The sequence below is a fragment of the Ochotona curzoniae genome, unplaced genomic scaffold (genome assembly GCF_017591425.1).
Source record: "Ochotona curzoniae isolate NIBS_2020 unplaced genomic scaffold, NIBS_Ocur_1.0 patch14, whole genome shotgun sequence".
NCBI lineage: Eukaryota > Metazoa > Chordata > Mammalia > Lagomorpha > Ochotonidae > Ochotona > Ochotona curzoniae.
In genome coordinates this window covers 95,122-114,717 of record NW_024466684.1, presented here as the reverse complement: position 1 = coordinate 114,717, position 19,596 = coordinate 95,122, and the positions used below count along the sequence as shown (strand labels likewise).

Below are 19,596 nucleotides of genomic sequence, written 5' to 3'. Positions count from 1 at the left end.
CTAGTGGGACCATACAATTTTTTTCACCCAAGCAATGAGTGATTTTTCTATTGTTCACATTCCAGCCAGAATTTTCAGGTTTTTTTTCAGGCTTTAATGATTCTAATGCGCTTGTAGTCATAGCTTATCACTATCTGATTGCAGTTCCTTTCTTTAGAGAAATGGATAGTAAACATTTATTCAACAGTCTATTTAAATAATAATTTATTCAAACAATAATAAACATTTATTCAGATATATTTGACACCCATGTATTTTAATTGGTGTCATGCTGGTTTATATTTTTTTCTGCATTTTAATTTAATTTTTTTTTTTTTGCTCTTGAATTTTAAGAAATATTTATATGTCATAGATTTAAGCCCTTATTTAGATTCTTTTTTTAAGATTTACGTATTTTTTATTGGAAAGACAGATTCGATTTGCAGAATGAAGGAGGGACAAAGAGAAAGATCCTGCACCCATTAGTTGACTCCTTGAATAGCTGCAACGGCTGGAGCTGAGTGGATCTGAAGCTAGGAGCCAGGAGCCTCTTCTGAGTCTCCCACGTGAGTGCAGGAACCCAAAGCTTTTGGCCATCCTTGACTGCTTTCCCAGGCCACAGGCAGAGAACTGGATGTGAAGCAGAGTAGCTGGGACACAAACCAGTGCCATTTGGGATCCTGGCACTTGCAAGGTGAAGATTTAGCCAATGAGCCATTGTGCAAGGCCTAGGTATGTGTTTTATAAATACATTCTGCCTTTCGTCTAAGTGTTTCTCCTCCACAAAATAAAGGCTTTGGTTCTGCAGTTCTGATGTCAGTTTTTTGTTTTGGTTTCTTTCTTTCTTTTTTTAGGACTTACACTTTTGGAATCTTACTAAACATATGTAATTCCACCCAAGGTCATTGAGATTTTTTTTCTTGAATTTTTCATTTTGTATTTAGATCTGTTTTCCATTTTAAGTTAACTTACGCTATCATAAAGCTGCAACTTTGCTGATGTTTTACCGGCAGAAGAACAGATGCATAAACGGAACCTCACCAAGAGTTCAGATGTAATAATCTGGCCCACACTGTGTGTGTCGGATGCTGTTAGTGATTGCCGAACCTATGGAGCCTTGTGTGAATTTTGGCTGTTCTTGGATTTTGGTGAATATTTCTATTTTGAGTAATTTCTGAAATTTGCATACATCTCTTCATACTGCTCCTTTATTATCCTTTTAATATCAATGGATTTTATTTTCTATTTTTGTTTCATTTCTTTTGCTTGCTTTGGCTCAGATATTTTTTTTTATCCCTGGTTTTCTGAAGTTAAAGATTTGATACTCAGTTCTTTCTGATTTTAAAGTTATTCATTTAATATTAAAAATTTCCATTTAAGCAGTATTTTTGCTGAACCGAAACATTTTGACAAGCTATGCTGTTGTGTTCATTTGGTTCAAAATAGTCTTTAAAATTTTCTCTTGACTGTTTTTTCTTAGCTAAGTCTTATGTTATTAGAAAAGGTCATGCTTCATTTCCAGTAATGAAGGATTTTCTAGTTGTCGTTCTGTTATGCATCCCAGTTTACTTCCCCGCTGGGCTGAGAACATACTTGGTATGACATTATACTTAGCCAAGAAGTGCTTTATCTTCCATAATGCAGAGTATCTTGGTGAGCATTTCATGTAAAGTTAAGCACATTGTATATTCTGCTGCTGTTGGGAAAAAAATCTACAAAAAATATCTACTTTGAGAAGTTCATGCAAAATGGAATTAAAATTTTATCTTAGTGATCTATGCTTTTTTATAATATGCATTGTTCATGAGCTCTATGAAGATCCCTTATAAAATGATGTTTAAGCCAACTATATCATTGCTAATTTTTTTTTTTATTTTTGGCCTACTAGTTATTGAGGGAGAAGTGTGAAAATCTATAGCTGCATTGGTTGCTCCTTTGAGTTCTGAGTGGCATTTGTCCCACATATTTTGAAGTTCTATTATTAGGTATACACACATTTATTAATGTTCATTTCCAGGAAAATTAACCATAATTAGGTAGTGTCATTTCTTATTTTCACATCTTTGAATATATACAATTTTGTGTAGAAAGCATATAGCTTATTCTTTTTATAATCACTCTAACAATGTCTTTTTTATATCTATCAAATCACATTTAAAGTGGTTATTCCTATTCTTTGGTTAATATCTATAATATTTGCAATGCTTTTCTACAGTTGAATTATTTGCTTCTTTTCCTGCCCTTCCTGCTTCAAATCAGTGTTTTCTAGATTCTATTTTATTTTCTCTTTAAGAAAATCTATTATTTCATATTTCTTTTCTGCTGTTCCATGTGATGTGCATATGCATAATTCATTTCATTATCATTAATATTTTTGTATTATTATTAAATTGTTCTTTATACAGTTATCTCAGATTAGTTCAAGATAAGAAGAGTATTTTATTTTACTCATTGCTCGTCCCATGACATCCTTCTAATTAAGTGGATCTGAGTTTCCTTTTACCCCATAAGAATTTCTAATATTTCTTAAAGGTCAATTCTGTTGACAATGAACAATTCTGTCTGATAAAGTCAGCTTGACTTTCACTTTTGAAGGATAACTTCAATGGATACATAATTCTGTGTTGTGATGTTTTCCTTCAATGCTTTAAATATTTCATTGCCCTTTCTTATTGCTTACTGCTTTCTAAGAAATCCAGTGTAACTGTAATTCTTATCCATGGTCCTCTGTAAATGAGATTTTTCTATTGGTTGTTTTTCTCTATTTTTAAATTTCCTCTGTCTTTTGTGAAGTTGGCTCTGACATGCTTTAACATGAGTTTGGTTCTTTTTCGTGTGTGGTGGGAGAGGTTCATTTTTCTTGGGTACATGCTGAGATTCCTGGTTTTGCTGTTGGGTGCTGTCTGTTTAATTGTTGGAAAATTCTTGACCATTATTACTTCAAATATTCCTTATGCTCCATGCTCTTTCTTTTTGATTTTTTACAGAGTTCTTGGATATTTTGTTCTGCCTTTGCTTGTTCAGTCATTTCTCATTCTTTTTTTCCCATGCGTTATTTTCATGCAGTTGGTGTTTTTGAAAGGATAATGATTTTAAGTGCTCACAAAAACAAGATTAATATTGCTCGAGGGAGGGAAATACTGACATGGTCATTGACCATCCTTAAGCTCTCCGATTGTTTGCTTGACTGTGTTAATTCCATTGATGAGCCAGGTAAAGGTATTCTTCATTTCTGCTACAGGTTTGAAAAATTATTTGTAGTATTTCCTGTCTATTCTTTTTTCAGAGTTTTCATCTGTCCGCTTACATTTCTTGTTCAGTAGCTTCAATGTGTGTGTCAAATCCGAGTCTGATTATGATGCTTGTTTTGTCTCTTCGGACTGTGCTTTTCCCTTGTGTTTTAGCAGGACTTGTAATGTTTTCTGTGAAAGCTAGATATGATGCTTCTCATCACAGAAACTGAGGTTACTAGGCCTCTAGTGTGAGGACTTACGTTAAACTCATTGAGCTGTGCAGCGTTAAATGTTGGTTCTAGTTGCGAGTCCCAGAGGTTTCGAGTTCCTCTTGGGTCTTCTTGTCTGTTGACTGTGTTTCCCTAGGCACTCCTCCTCCGTAGTGCCTAGTGACTGAGCTGATGACTCTTTCAACTCTGATTTATCTTTATTACGTGGTGTAATGGTAAGGAATAGGGGAGTAGATATGATCACATCGTATTCTTTTGATGACCCCTGATCCAACCTCTGCCATAACCACCAAGGGCCCTTTCTTGCCTTTGCACTGTGAGAACCTGGTGAGGCTCCAGGAAGCAGAACTCAGCGCACCATGAAGGTTTCTTGGAGATCACAGCCTATAAGACAGCACTCTCATGCAGCCCACACTCAGCTCCCAGCAGTTCATCCACATCATCACCTCGATGTGTCTGTCCGTCTCCTGCTCCCATGGCTCCTGCCACAAGGAAGCAGCTCTTGGCCTGCATTCCCTGGTTTCTCATCTGCCCAGAGTTACAGCAGCAATTTTTCCCTGACTTCATTTCTCTTCTAGGTCTAAGGAAAGTCAGTGAATTTCAGCCTTGTTGTGTTCTGAGTATTTAGATACAATATCTAACATCTCATGCGTTTACTCTGTGAATTAAACTCAGAAACGCTTTCCAGGTGTTCTTCTTGCACCATGGATTCTGTTATTACGTGTCATTGGAGATGATCATCCTTTGATATTTTGATCTTGGTAACCTAAAATATTTAAAGCATCCATATTATTAAAGTAATACGTGAAAGGAAAGTATTTTGAAAACATAATCATTCTAAGTGTTCACAAAACTACTTAAAAATTGCCATGGTTCTAGGGGGTCAGAGCTCTAGCTGTTGGCATAATTTTAGATGCAATTTGAGGCATAAATTAAATGAGTGCTTATAGAATTTATTAGGATTTTCCTAAAAAGCCAAACCAGTAGTATATGCTTGCGGATTGATAAGGAATGACATAGGAGGGAATTGCCTTCTGGGATTGTGGTTGGCACGCAGCTGCTTGTTTATAATCACTTGTGCCACTCCCTCCAGAGTTCTGGGTTCTTACATTAGACTTCTACCATGGTCTGTGCAGCCCCAGCTCTCACCAGTCTCCACCTCGTATGATACTATGCTGAGGCTGCACCCATAATGATAGAAATTTGAAGTTTCCAAAGTCTGCTCTGAGTTCTTTGGATTTTCACTATATGTATTCTACCCAGCAGGACTCTAACTCAACTACTGAGTCTTAGTAACGCTTAAGCATTGTTCCAATCCCCAAATCTCCTTGAGCTTTTCCATAACAATATGTCTTACTGCCTACTGGGTGTCTCTATTCCATAAACACGTGTAATTTGCACATGCTTTCTCCGCAGTGTCCTGGCTCTCAATGAGTGACAATAACTGGTGCTTCAACCAGTAAGATTCATGGTTGACTTTGTGTTCACTCTCACCATCACCAGCTCATTGCTCATTCCAAAACAGATTATACATCTTTCACTTCTCTTTCTGTCACATTTGATTTTTTTTTAAAGATTTATTTTGTTTTTATTGGAAAGGCGGATATACATAGAGAAGAGACAGAGAGGAAGATCTTCTGTCCGATGATTCACTCCCCAAGTGAGCACAACGGCCGATGCTATGCCGATCCGAAGCCAGGAGCCTCTTCTGGGTTTCCCACGCGGGTGCAGGGTCCCAAGCCTTGGGCCATCCTCGACTGCTTTCCCGGGCCACAGGCAGGGAGCTGGATGGGAAGAGGGGCCGCCGGGATTAGAACTGGCGCCCATATGGGATCCCGGGCGTGCAAGGCAAGGACCTTAACCACTGCACCACTGCGCCGGGCCCTCACATTTGATTTTGCCTGTAATTTTATAGTGGTTGATTCTACCTGCTACAACTGCAGTCAGCTCTCTGAAGTACGACAATGGCTCCTAAGTGTTTTTGGGAGAGCTGCTGATCTGGTTCAAAACTCCATACTGTGATTTTCCATGTTCAGAGCTTCTGATGGCATTGCCTTTTTGTGTTTAACACTCTGACTTCTCCTTCCTTCCAAATATACACTCTTTTACTATTCTGATTTTTCTTTCGATGTCTAATTTGCGTAATTTCTTACCCATAACTTAGTATTCCCTCCACATGAAATAATATTTCTTTATAAAGATCTTCCTTCAATAATCCCAGTTTTCCACTGTGTCCTACCACAAGTGCCACTTTCTGGGAAGTCTTGTCTATGTCACACCACTCCGACCTGGGTCCCTAAAGTTGCCCTTTCCGTTCTGCAAGTACTTGATTGTTAATTTGCTGTCTTTTATGATGGCCAGATCCTTAAGAACTTGTCTACCAATATCCTTAGTGTGAACTGCAGTGTTTGACAGACATTCAGATATTGGTAAGTATTTAAGGAATAAATGGATGAAAGTGTTTGGCCAACAAATGTAAATCCTTATTTTATTATTTTATTTTATTTTGTATTTCATTTTATGACAAAGTTTCATAGGCTCTGGGATTCCCCCAGCCCTTCCCCAACCCTCCCCCCGATACTGAATTCCTCCATATTGTTACAGTTCATTACCAGTCATGATTCCTTCATTGTGGGCATGGACCATGGAAAGAATTCAGCATCTTATTGTCCAGATAAATTCAACAGTTTCGTTGAGAGATCATTCTTGGTCTGAAAGTAGAGCTGGCAGGATATTATCCCCTCCATGAGATGCCACTATACAACTTCAACAACAGAAAGAAACATGGAAATTAGCTACATCATGAAGTTAATTAACATGGTATTAAGTAACCAATATGTTAGAAAATGCAAGTTCTTAACCACATCCTGTAACTACTTCCTTGACATCTCAATTTTAGTATATACACAACCAGCTGCTATAAACCTTAAAATGGTTATAGGGTACTATTCAGCTGTCTCATGTCTATTTTCATTTTTATAGTAAATCCATATTTTAAGACTCAAGATATCTCATTCTAAGTACACTACACAACGGCATCCTACTGTTTCCATGTCAAAAACATTAATGGAATTTATAAGGTAAAAGAGAGTAAGTTAGAGGGGAGCTAAGTATATTTAAGAGAAAATCAGAAAAAGTATTTGATTCTCAGAGAAAAAAATAACAGAGATATTGGGGGATTTTTAAAAATAAATATTTATTTGAAAGAGTTACAAAGAGGGAGCTGAAGAGGCAAAGAACGTGAGAAAAAAAGGGGGGGGGGGAAAGAGGGGGGGTGAGGAAAGAGAGAGAGAGAGAGCTTTAGTCTACTGGTCAACTCCCTAAATGGCCATGATGGCCAGGGTTGGGCCAGGCCATGTCCATGAGCCAGGAGCTTCTTTGAAATTTCCCTTGTAGGCACAGAAGCTCAAGCACTTGGGCCATTTTCTGCTGCTTTCCCAGATGCATGAGCAAGGTGCTGGACCATTAGTGAATACTCAGGGCTTGAACTCTTAAACTGATGTCCTTATAGGGTACTGTTGCCGCAGGTGGCAGTTTTATTCTACAACTGACCCCTACAACAGGAAATTTGACCCCATTCTATTTAGCTTTTCTGTGAGCCAGATCAACAGAAGTCAGTGTCATTCAATTAAAAAAAAAATAGGAACATTGAAGTCAAAATAGAATAACAAAAATACAGTTATTTATTCATGCAGAATCATACTTCAAGGGGATCTTTTCCTCCCTTTCCTTGAAAAAAAAAATTCGAAAAATTATTTGAAAGTTACTCTATGTACTGTTTAAAAGTGAAGTGGCCTAAAGCTTGCAGGCATTGTGTGTGTGGTAAAACGGGCTTTCAAAGCAGACTTCCATGCTTCAAGCCAGGACTTTAATCCAGTACCTCCGTCTTCCCTTTACATTTTTCCCAATAAGGTTTACCTTTTGATGCTTTCTTGTAGAATGATTTGAGCATTTTTAAAGTCAGTGTATTTATTTAATACTGTGCACATTATTCCTTGAAAACACTTACTTATCATAGGTTTGGTGCAGTGTTAGAGAAGCCCACCCCATGCACAGGATTCTGTAACAGCCCGAGTCAGCCCACACAGGAATTAGTACTGGTTCACCAGGGAAAACACAGTCCATCGTCAGTATGTGTACATTACTTTGTTTACACAGTGGTGACGCTGAAAATAGTGGGCTGGCTTCTGTATATTCCTTTTCTTTCATTCTTTTATTTGAAGATAGTGAGTGAAAAAGTCTTCTACTCTCTCTCTTTAGCCTATATCTAGACCTAGTATATTTGGCATATTTTTCTGGAAATGCATATTTTCATCAATGTAAGAAGATATAGATAGAAACACTACACAGAGCCTAATCCAGGATATATAGCAGGTTATATGGAACTGAAGTTTAAAACAGTCTTAGGAGGCATGAGTGTGAAGCAACTCATCTTAAAAGAGAAGCAGCACTTCAGACAACTGATGAGCCTTGTAGATTGCACTTGTGTTGGCAACAACTGCGTTGCTGCATACCCGCCTAGGGACTAGGGTTACAAAAAAGACAACACACAGTGGGTCATTCTTGTAAAGAGAATGCCATTTATTCAAAGTTGGTCCCCATTTTTATAGTCTGCTTAGCTCCTCCCAGTACTTTCCCAATGCTCAAGCAACTCCTAAGCTCCCCCAAGGGCATCTTAAAAAAGGGGAAGCAGGGAAGAGGGAACTTGCAGTCAAGCCAGGGGCCGAGATTGCCCATCCTGTTACACCTTGAGAAACAAGCTAAGCTGTGGAGTTAACCCTTGGGAGACCCGGCCGTGCACACTTGTGAATAGCTGAGCTCTTGTTTGTGCAGTCTGTGCTTTGATCTGTGTATGAAGGTTTGGCCTTCCTGAACCCTAGGCTTGCCTAGTTAATTACTGGCAAGAATTCACTGAAAGAATGAATACCTTATGGTACCTAGTCAGTCAAAAAGCCAATGAAATATATCGTTTCAAAACTCTTCAGTGTGTATGCATTTATATTTCACAAATAAGGATTTTTGAAAACATTATAACTTTAGGTCCTTAATGGAAAATCTAAGTGATTCAGTGACCAGGTTGATGTGTCCTTTACAGTAGGATCTTTCAGGTGTTCATGCAAGGAGGAATCACACGGTTGCCAAATGTTCTTCTTCTTCTTTTAAACTCAAACTGCCATACCTTTAAAGTCTCTTTGTGTTTTTTATCCTTACTGAGTTCTGTGTAAGATACCCATATATACACTCTTCTCCCTGCTACTCAGAGGATCTTCAGATTCTTTGCCTTTTGCAGCCACAATAAATAAAAGGTATTTTTGTCATTGGTGGGGCAAGTTAAGTCATTGCTTGGAACATCTGCATTCCAGATCCGAGGCCCAGCTCCTCTCCTTCCAATTCAGCTTATGGATGATGTACTTGAGATAGTTCCTGGCCATGATATGCCCAGCATAGGCTGTTGTGGGTGTTGATAAACAATGGGTGGAAGATACCTCTCTCTCCCTCTCTCTTTCTTTCTCTTGCAACCTCTCCTCTCTTCTGCTCCCCCACTTCCCCATTCCCCAATGTACCTCCCTTCCTCCCTCTCTTTGCCTTTTAAGCAGGCAATCCTGTAAAATTCTAAAAGTACTCATTTGTTTAAATGGTATAAGAATCAACAGCATTAGTCGTACAATTATAACAAGTCTTGACATGCACATGCGAGTATTCAGTCGGTATGCACTTAGTAGACATTGACACTGACCCTGCAATCTGTTAGATCCTGCATTTGCTTGGTATTGTGAATGCAAAACAACAGAATAATTGACTCTTTGTTGGGCTCTACATTGTTCGTGCAGATATCTCTTTAGTATGGGCAATCAAGTGGCTCTTTGGATGTTAAATATCTGTCACATGAATAAATGACCCCAAAAGACCCCAACAGCTCAGACTTCTAGTCCATCAAAGTATATACCTGAAGTCTATGTGGTATGTAGGTATGTTAAATTATCTTTCTGAGACCCAGAACTGTTCCTTCTTACTGAATGAGGTGTATACCACACACACAACACATAGCGCAAGCATTTGGACAGAGTTTTAAAGGTCAGAAGATAGAACAAGTATACAGCTTAAATGAAGTGCTTCTTTTCTGTTCTTACCATTTCAGATGATGGAAAGTTGTCCTTTGAAGAATTCAAAGCCTACTTTGCAGATGGTGTTCTCAGTGGAGAAGAATTACATGAGCTCTTCCACACCATCGACACCCATAACACAAAGTAAGGATTTCGAACTAGATTCTGTAAATGGGGCAGAGAGAGTGTGAGTGAGGACATGCGCATGGAGAGGAGCGAGGAGAGACACATGGAGGGCACATTCTGTAATGCTTCCCTAAGTCTGATTCTGAGATAACTCCTCTTTAGTAATTGAAATGCTCTGAAAGGCCGAACAATCTCCAGGAAGCTCTTCTAAAGTGGTTTTAGATTGCTCCCTTTTAGCAGAATGCAAAACAAGAGAATATAAGTAATTCTCTTATTAATAGACAAGTGGAATTTTGCATTGTTACTTAGGTGTCATGTCAATTTGCCTTGTTTAAAAATTGACCTTAAAGTATTCTTATCATGGTGATGTGGGTGGTTTGTAGCAGTCATCTGGACACCTCAGGTAATCAGTGCTAAGTCGTTGTTAGCGGAGGGGTGCAAGTGTGTAGGACACAAAATTATCCCTGAATAGTCAATGTCTGTAGTGACCTATCCATTTAATTTATTTTCCCTAAATACATCTCTTTTTCATTAATATAATGCTTAGACTGTTCTATATTAATGCATTTAAGAATGTCCTATGTGTATACTCATTATGCCTAAAGTATATAATAATGAGGACTTTGAGCTATAAAACCATAGAGATCTGCCTTTGTTTTAATTAAACTGGATGACGTTCTTTTGTGAAAAAGCACCATTTCAGCCATGCCTTTGGACTCGTCTGTGTGACTGTTGCGTGAACAGTCACAATCTTGCATTAGGCCAAGTGTGGTGCTGGTGTCAGGTAGTGAGATAGCACATAAAAAATCAAAAACAAATGCTTCTGGGATACATCTGTGAATAAACATGTCCTTCAGGCCAGCTATTAAAATTTTAAAAGATTAAATTCCATTTTCTCAAGCTGCTGATTATTTTTAAACCAATCAGTTTGTAGTATTTTTCACCACAGTGGGATTACATATTCTTTATACAATGGCTTAAGTATTTTGTTGTCAGAAATAGTATTGATAATTGTAAATTAAGAAGTTAAATTCAGATGTATAAATCTAGAAAATGATAGGTGGTACAATATGGAATCAGCTTATAGGTTAGTATAGAAATGGATTCACTAACTTGAAATGTAGCAGTGCTGCCTAAAAACCTATTTGAGTTATGTGTTCACAGAACGTGTTGGGACGACTAGAGAGAGGGAATGTTAGCCCAGTTAATAGGTACAGGGACAGTTCAAACAAGTTAGGTCATCATAGAAAAATAGAAATTGTTTTGTAAAGGAATTAGAAGTAGGGAAAGAAAGGAATTCCAAACAGAGGTGAGACCAGTAGGAAAAGCCTGGAATCGTAACAGGGAGGGGAGTAGCACATTTTTTTTTTTGTTTTGTTTTTTTTTTTTAACTTGCTGAAGCACCAACTCTGAGGCTGAGATTGGAAGAAGAGGGTCTGAGAGGGAGCATGGGCCAGCCAAGAAGGGATTTGTTTTATGTCATTACAAAAATGCTTCATCTTTGTTCCAGCAGTCAGGGGAAGCTCTTTGTGATTATGGTTTCAGTAAAGAAAGAGTTTAAGGGGATGAAGATGGAAGAAGATTGCAAATGATTTCAGTTGAACCTTTAAGTGTCTGTTGGGAAAGAATGTTTATATGTGGAAGAAAGGAAATCATTATTATTCTGAGAAATGATACTCTTGAGAGAAAAAATGAGCAGAGGCTCCATTTAAGTCTCAGATGTTAAGAAGATGCCGAGTCCACCGTGCATGCTGATTATCTCTTGCTTGCTACATTTGTCATAAAGTTATAGCAATATCTGCATTTGGAATATTTATTGAGAGGCATAGTTCCAGAATTGGGTGTCATGAAGATTTTTCAGTGTGTATTTACTCATATTAGTGAAAAACACAATTTCCAATAGATCTTGTTGGGCTGATTTTGATTTTTTTTTTTTTTTTTTTTTTATTGTTGCTTACACTGTATTGTGTAGTACAGTTTTATAGGCGCTGGGGATTCCCCCCACCCCTCCCCATACCCCTCCCCCCATGGTGGATTCCTCCACCTTGCTGCATAACCATAGTTCAAGTTCAGTTGAGATTCATTGCTTGCAAACACATGCCTAGCATAAAGTTCAGCGTCTTATTGTCCAGATAAGTTCAGTGGCCTCCTGGGGAGACCTTCTATGGTCTGAAGATAGGTCTAACAGAGTAAAGATCCGGTCGGTTAAAAGCCGCAACAAGGCCTCAGTATCAATATCCAACATTATGGAATTAATTGACATAGTATTGGGTAAACAATATGTTAAAAATAATGCAAGTTCCATTCTTCGAAACATCTGGGTTGAGACAGCATCAATGACACGTTCAAAAAATAACAAACAACCAAACAATAAATTACAGGTTAAATCAAGGCGAACATGTGGTATCTAATCTTTTGGGATTCACTCATTTCCCTTAGCATTATAGTTTCCAGTTGTGCCCATTTAGCCACAAAGAACTGCGTTTTGTTTTTTTTAACAGCTGAGTAGTATTCCATGGAGTAGATGAACCAAAGCTTTCTTATCCAATCTTCTATTGATGGGCATTTCGGTTGCTTCCATGTTTTTGCAATTACTGATTGTGCTGCAATGAACATGGGGATGCATGTTGGTTTGTCGTAAAACAGGTGTTTTGGATATATTCCTAGGAGTGCTATTGCTGGGTCATATGGCATGCAGATTCCGAGTTGTTTGAGTGTTCTCCAGACTGATTTCCATAAAGGCTGTACCAATTTGCAGCTCCACCAGCAGTGGAGTAGGGTTCCCTTTTCCCCGCATCCTCGCCAGCAAGCGTCGTTGGTGTTCTTGTTTATGTGGGCCAATCTTGCTGGTGTTAGGTGGTACCTCATCGATGTTTTAATTTGGATTTCCCTTATTGCTAGGGAGCTGGAACATTTTTTCATATGTTTGTTTGCCATTTGGACTTGCTCCTTTGTGAAATGTTTGCCCATTTCCCTTGCCCATTTCTTGAGTGGCTTGTTTGTTTTGGTTTTTTGGTTGTTTTGAAGTTCTTTGTATATCCTGGAAATTAGCCCCCTATCGCCTATATCGTGTGCAAAGATCTTCTCCCACTCTGTGGGTTGCTTTTTTACTTTGTTGATTGTTTCCCTTGCTGTACAGAAGCTTCTTAGTTTGATGAGGTCCCATTTGTTTATTCTGTTCTCAACTGCTATTGCTTTTGGTGTCCTTCTTAGAAAGTCGGAACCTACTCCTAGGTCTTGCAGTGTATTTCCTACATTTTCTTGCAAGAGTTTGAAGGTTTCTGGATGTAGGTTTAGGTCTTTTATCCATGTAGATTGGATCTTAGTGTATGGTGATAGATGTGGGTCTATCCTTTTGTTTCTACAGGCTATCAGCCAGTTGTCCCAACAACATTTACTAAAGAGGCCTTCCCACTTGCTTGAGCTATCATTGGTCTTTTTGTCAAAGATTAATTGGCTGTATTTGTGTGGGTTCCCTTTTGGTGCTTCTATTCTATTCCATTGATCTTCTTTTCTGTCTTTGTGCCAGTACCAGGCTGTTTTGATAACCACTGCTCTATAGTATGTCCAGAGGTCCGGGATTGTGATTCCCCCTGCTAATCTCTTATTTTTCAGGATGGTTCTAGCTATTCGTGGTTTTTTGTGTTTCCAGATGAACTTTTGAATCGTTGTATCCAGTTCCGTGAAGAATGTTTTGGGCAATTTGACTGGAATTGCGTTGAAAATGTATATTGCTTGTGGTAGTATAGACATTTTAATGATATTGATTTTGCCTATCCAGGAGCACGGGATGTTATTCCATCTTTTGAGGTCTTGTTCAATTTCCTTTTTAAATAGTTTGTAGTTTTCTTCGAATAGGTCTCCTACGCTTTTGGTTAGATTTATTCCTAAATACTTCATACTTCTCTCTGCTATTTTGAATGGTATCCTGTTGGTTAGATCTTCTTCCATCTTGGTGTTATTTGCGTACACTATGGCTGTTGATTTTCGTTCGTTAATTTTGTACCCCGCCACTATGCCAAACTCTCGTATAAGTTCTAGCAGTTTCTGTATTGATTCTCCTGGTTTTTCTATGTATAGGATTATGTCATCTGCATATAGTGAAAGCTTGACTTCTTCGTTTCCTATACGTATGCCTTTGATTTCTTTTTCTTGTCTTATGGCCTCTGCAAGTACCTCTAGGACTATGTTGAATAGCAGTGGTGATAGCGGGCACCCTTGTCTTGTTCCAGATCTCAGTGGGAAGGGTTCTAGCTTTTCTCCATTCAGTATGATACTGGCGTTGGGTTTTTCATAAATTGCTTTAATTATGTTGTGGATTTTCCCATCTATGCCTACTTTGGCTAGAGTTTTTAGCATGAAGAGGTGTTGGATTTTGTCGAAAGCTTTTTCTGCATCTATTGAAACTATTATGTGGTTCTTGTTTTGCAGTTTTTGGATATGGTTTATAACATTTATGGATTTCCGAATGTTGAACCATCCCTGCATTCCAGGGATGAATCCTACTTGATCCGGATGAATGATCTGTCTGATGATTTTTTGAATTCTATTGGCTAGGATTTTGTTGAGAATTTTAGCATCAATGTTCATCAGAGAGATAGGTCTGTAGTTTTCCTTCTCTGATGGTTCTCTGTCCGGTTTTGGGATTAAGGTGATGTTGGCTTCATAGAATGAGTTTGGGAGGGTTGCTTCCTCCTCTATTGTTTTGAAGAGCTTGTAGAGGATTGGGGTTAGTTCTGTTCGGAATGTTTTGTAGAATTCTGTAGTGAAGCCGTCTGGGCCTGGGCTTTTTTTCGTTGGGAGATCCTTGATGACTGTTTCAATCTCTACCTCGGTTATGGGTTTATTTAATTCTGCAGTTGCCTCCGGACTGAGTTTTGGTAAGTGGTGGGAGTCCAGGAACTTTTCTATTTCTTGGTGGTCCTCAAATTTGTGGGAGTACAGTTCTTTGTAGTAATTTCTAATTATTGTCTTAATGATTGCAGTGTCTGTTGTTATGTTGCCTTTTTCATCTTTAATGCTATTGATTCTCACTTTCTCTTGTTTTTTTTTGGTCAATCGGGCCAGTGGAGTGTCTATTTTGTTTATTTTCTCAAAAAACCAACTTTTTGATTTGTTGATTTTATGTATAGTTTTTTTGATTTCTATTTGGTTTATCTCCTCCCTTGTTTTGATGATTTCTTGTTTCCTATTGTGCGTGGGACTCTTCTGCTGCTGTTTTTCCAGATCCTGGAGGTGTGTGGTTAGTTCCTGTATTTGGCGTCTTTCTTGGGCCTTGACATGCGCTCCGATTGCAATGAATCTACCTCTTAGCACTGCTTTGGCGGTGTCCCACAAGTTTTGGAATGTTGTATCAGAGTTTTCGTTGGTTTCCATGAATTTTTTGATCTCATCTTTAATTTCTTCTCTGACCCATTGTTCGTTTAATAGCATATTGTTCAATTTCCAAGAGTGCCTATACTTCCTGGGGAGTTTTGAGTTGTTGATTTCCAGTTTCATCCCATGGTGGTCTGAGAGGGTACAAGGTATGATACTAATGTTTTGGAAGTTGTTTAGATTCGCTTTATGTCCTATCATGTGATCGATTCTGGAGAAGGTGCCATGCACCGCTGAGAAGAATGTATAGTCTGTGGCCTTAGGATAAAAAGTTCTATATATGTCTACTAAGTCCAGTTGTTCTATTGTTTGTGTGAGCTCTGTTGTTTCTTTGTTGAGTTTTTGTTTCGTGGACCGGTCCATTGTTGTTAGAGGTGTGTTGAGATCGCCTACAAGAATTGTGCGGGTGTCTATGTCTTCCTTTAAGTCTGTAAGTAATTGCTTTACGTAAGTAGGTGCATTAAGATTCGGTGCATAAACATTAATGATGGTGATTGCTTCTTGATGGATCATTCCTTTCACCAGTATAAAATGGCCTTCCCTGTCTCTTTTGATATTAGTTAGAATGAAATCTATTTCATCTGAAATTAGGATAGCTACCCCAGCTTTTTTTTCTCGTCTATTGGCGTGAAATATCTTTTTCCATCCCTTCACTTTCAGTTTCTTTGCATCCTTTCTGGTTAGATGCGTTTCTTGTAGGCAACAGATGGTTGGGTCTTGTTTGATGATCCATTCTATTAATCTCTGTCTTTTGATTGGTGAATTTAGACCATTTGTGTTGAGAGTTAAAATTGAGAGTTTGCAATTTTGCCCTGCCATGTGATTGTGTTGTGTGTGTGTTGTTGCCAATGTAGTTGTCTTGTTTGTGCAGCTTTTAGTTTGGAGACCTTCTTATTTGCCAGCTTTGTTTGTGATTTGCCTCCTTTTTGTCCGGGACTAGTGCATTTCTAAGGAGACTTTGCAGAGCTGGTTTTGTGTAGACATATTCTTCTAGTTTTTCTTTGCTATTGAAGTATCTGATTTCGTTCTCATATACAAATGAGATCTTTGCTGGGTAGATTATTTTTGGTTGACAGTTGTTTTGTTTCAGGACTTGGAAGATCTTTGTCCATTCTCTCCTTGCTTGTAGGGTCTCTTCGGAGAAGTCAGCAGTGATTCTGATGGGTTTTCCCCTGTATGTGATCTTTTCTCTACTTCGTGCTTGTCTCAGGATTCCTTCTTTGTCTTCATTGGAGTAGAACCTGAGCACCGTGTGTCTGGGTGAGGATCTCTTTGGATCATGTCTGTTGGGAGTTCTCTGTCCATCCTGTATGCGGGGTGGATTCGTGTTCCAAGTGTTTTGGAAGTTTTCCTGTATAATTTCATCAAGCACTGCTTGCATCCCAGATTCTCTTTCTACTCCCTCAGGGAGGCCGATGATCCGAATATTCAGTTTTCTAAGGTAATCCTTCATCTCTTGCATCATTTTATTAGTTTTGCTGAGGTTTGTCTCCAGCTGTTTAATTCGCTGGGCACTTTCATTTTGTGTGTCTTCTGTTTCAGAGATCCTTTCCTCTGCCGCATTTATTCTGTTGATGAGGCTTTCAATCTTATTCTCTTGGGCATCCAGTTTGGTTTTGATTTGTTGTATTTCGGTGATTATGCGGTTCTGGTAGTCTTCCAGCTTTGTGTCCACGTCTCTGAGAAATTTTAGCATTATTTTCATCAATTCCTTTGCTGGTAACACGTCCATGTCTTCATCTCGCATCGCCGATATTGATAATGGCTTTTGGCCCATGTTTGGTGGGGTGCTGGCTCTTTCATCTGGAGCACAGCTCTTTCTGGTGGTTTTTCCCATTGCGTTGGTGTATTCTGGTGGGGCAAATGAACCCGTGTGTTGAGGGGCTGTCAGGTGCTTTCCTGTAGAGATTGGAGCCTGCAGGCGTGGTGTTGCCGGGCGTGGTAATTTTCAAGGCACCGTTGGTGCGTTCTCAGGGCCCGGGGCTGAAGAGCACCACCTTGGGGGCCCAGTGGATTCCAGGCACACTCTGGGCACCTCTTCAACAGGTGTGACACCCCAGGGCGTGGAGGGATGGAGGCGCTCTCTGGGTGTGCCCCCTGCACGGGAATCCACAGGACTTAGAAGGTTTTATGTGCTTTCTCCCTGCGTTCTCCGTGTCAGGGACTGCAAGGTTTTTCAGAGCCCACCTGGTGCGTCTCCCACACACGGGACTGTGGGTGAGGCACTTTCCAGGCGTGGCTCTTGTGCAGTGAATCCACCACTCGTGGTGTGTGGGTGTTCAGAGCCCCTGCTCCTGTGTGGCTCTCTCACACCGGCCCTTAGCGGGGGAGTGGCCCAGGCGCCCTGTTATTATTTCACGGCAGGTTCGCACCGTGTCAGTGTGATGCAGGAGTTTTCAGAGCTCTCCTGGTGGGTCGCCCACGCTCAGAACTGCGGGGTGGGAGGCGAGGGGTGAGCAGTTCACCCTATGGGAGTGGTACCTGCGTGTCGGGGACACACAGCGCTACACTTCCCAAGTCTCAAAGCTCCTCTGACATCTGACACCTGCGCTGTGGAGGCGGCTGCTGCAGGCGGGGCCGCCTAGTCTGCTCGGCTGCTGCAGGCGGGGCCGCCTAATCCGCTCGGCTGCTGCAGGCGGGGCCGCCTAATCCGCTCGGCTGCTGCAGGCGGGGCCGCCTAGTCCGCTCGGCGCAGCGACCAGGGTCTTCCTGATGTTATCGCGCTTCCACCAGGCAGGATGTGGAGGACTCCAGATCCTCACCAGCAGCCTCTGCGCACTGAGACGCACTGGCCCTCTCAGTGTAGGAACATCCGAGGCGCCTTCCTGGTGCCCCCTCAGCCACCAACACCACTGTGCGTAGTTCCCAAGGCATAAACCCGACAGCTTCAGTCTCTCTGCCCCGCGTTCTCAGAGGCTGGACCCTCAGTAGGGGGTCAAGGAATGCGGAGGCTACCACGTCAACCCCCCGGCTCACCAAACGTCCGGCCGCTGCAGTCTGCCTCCGCCTCCCGCCGGCGACGGTCCGCCCGATCTCCCCGCCTCCGGGCTGTCCGCGTCTCCCCTCAGGCCGCTTTCAAAAGTGACTCAGCAGGTCTGGAGTGGGATGTCGGTTTCTCTACCTTTGCCCTGCTCCGTTCTCGCTGTTCTTCCGAGTTGTGTGGATCTTTTTGGCTCCACACTGTCCCAGGGAGCCTCACGGACCTCTCCGTGCGATTCCCTGCTGTTCCACTTTGCTGCTTCTGTAACTTTCTATCCCTCTTTCACTGGACGCTCTCTCACAGCCTTCCTCCTACGTCGGCCATCTTCTCTCAGAACCTGATTTTGATATTTTAATTGACATGGCTTTAAAATTATTACGTGCTAAGGATGTATCCATGAGGATTTCCACATTAAGTGCAAAGGAATAATTATCATTGTTAGTTATTCTCATGCATTAGGAACAACAGTGTCATCTGATCATAATGATATTCAACCTAATTTGGAGTTAAAGTATAAGAGATGGAGGCTTCTTAATTATATTCATGAAGTTCCCTTGGGGAGAAAAAAAGGTGTCAGTGTCAGACTTTGATCTTTTAGGAACATCAATTCAAACATTGGCATGGAAACTTCAGAGCTTTACTTTAAGCAAGTGATAGCTGTTATCTTTGCATAATACAAATTTTAATTATTTTCCCAATTGTGCTACATTGCCCATTTTTCGCCCCTTCCTCATACCTTCTAAGGCAATAAGTTCTCCTCCCAATCCTGCTGCTGCACAGCTTTCCCCAACCTCTAATCTAATCAAGGCCACAGCCTCATGGGGGAGCCTACTCCTACAGAGGCTGGACTTGAGTAGTCAGATTTCATCCACATTTTGTGGGAGGAGGAGAGATTCAGAGTCCCTCTCTGCTGCAGAAGTCCCCAAGGTACCTGGTTGTTTAAAACCTGTTAGTTTAACCTCTTCTTGGATTGCAGAAATCAGCGTCTGTTTAATACTGTACATGTTCTATAATACATTTCAATCCATTCTATTCTATGCCAAATTGTATTCTAAGTATCACCAAGTTCATTCTGCCAGCTATGGAAACTTAAGTCTCTTGCCTGGAAAACCTTATATTTGTCATGTTTGCCAAGTGACCTTGAAAATATTTGGGAAGAAAGAAGAAAGAAATGTAATTTCTGGGTCAAATATACTTAATCTTCATTTAAAAGAAAAAAATAATTATTAATTTCCTATTTTACCTAGTTTTACCTCTTTCTCTTCTACCAGAGAACTATGCATTTTGGTCAACTTTTCTAAGAGTTGCCATTCAGGGAGGAAAAAAAGTTAGATTCTACAAAACTTAAGCCTGGAGATAAATAAGCAAAAAACAAATCTGCAGTTTAGTAGCTTATAAAGTAAGGCTACCACAGCAGACGGAGAGCAAAAATATTCACAAGGACGAGCATTAGGTCAACAGGAACCTTCTAGGGTTTATCACAAGTGTTCTCACTCACAAAAAAAAACCCAGCTTATCCAGATTTTTGAGTTAGAGGAAAATATGTAGAATTTAGCATAAATCCTGCT

At 40.2% G+C, this 19,596-nt stretch overlaps 1 protein-coding gene across 5 annotated transcripts in view; it reads left to right on the top strand.

Annotated features, from left to right (window-relative positions):
* The window catches only part of LOC121166448 (N-terminal EF-hand calcium-binding protein 1-like), a 102,242-nt gene that overhangs the window by 25,593 nt on the left and 57,053 nt on the right, over positions 1–19,596 (top strand). For all 5 annotated transcript variants that reach the window (XR_005885411.1, XR_005885412.1, XM_040995570.1 and 2 more), the window contains exon 3: positions 9,582–9,690. Coding sequence is in view for 3 of the 5 variants with exons in the window: in XM_040995570.1 (XP_040851504.1) it covers positions 9,582–9,690 (109 nt within the window). In the remaining 2 variants the exon portion in view is untranslated. The remainder of the gene's footprint in view (positions 1–9,581; positions 9,691–19,596) is intronic.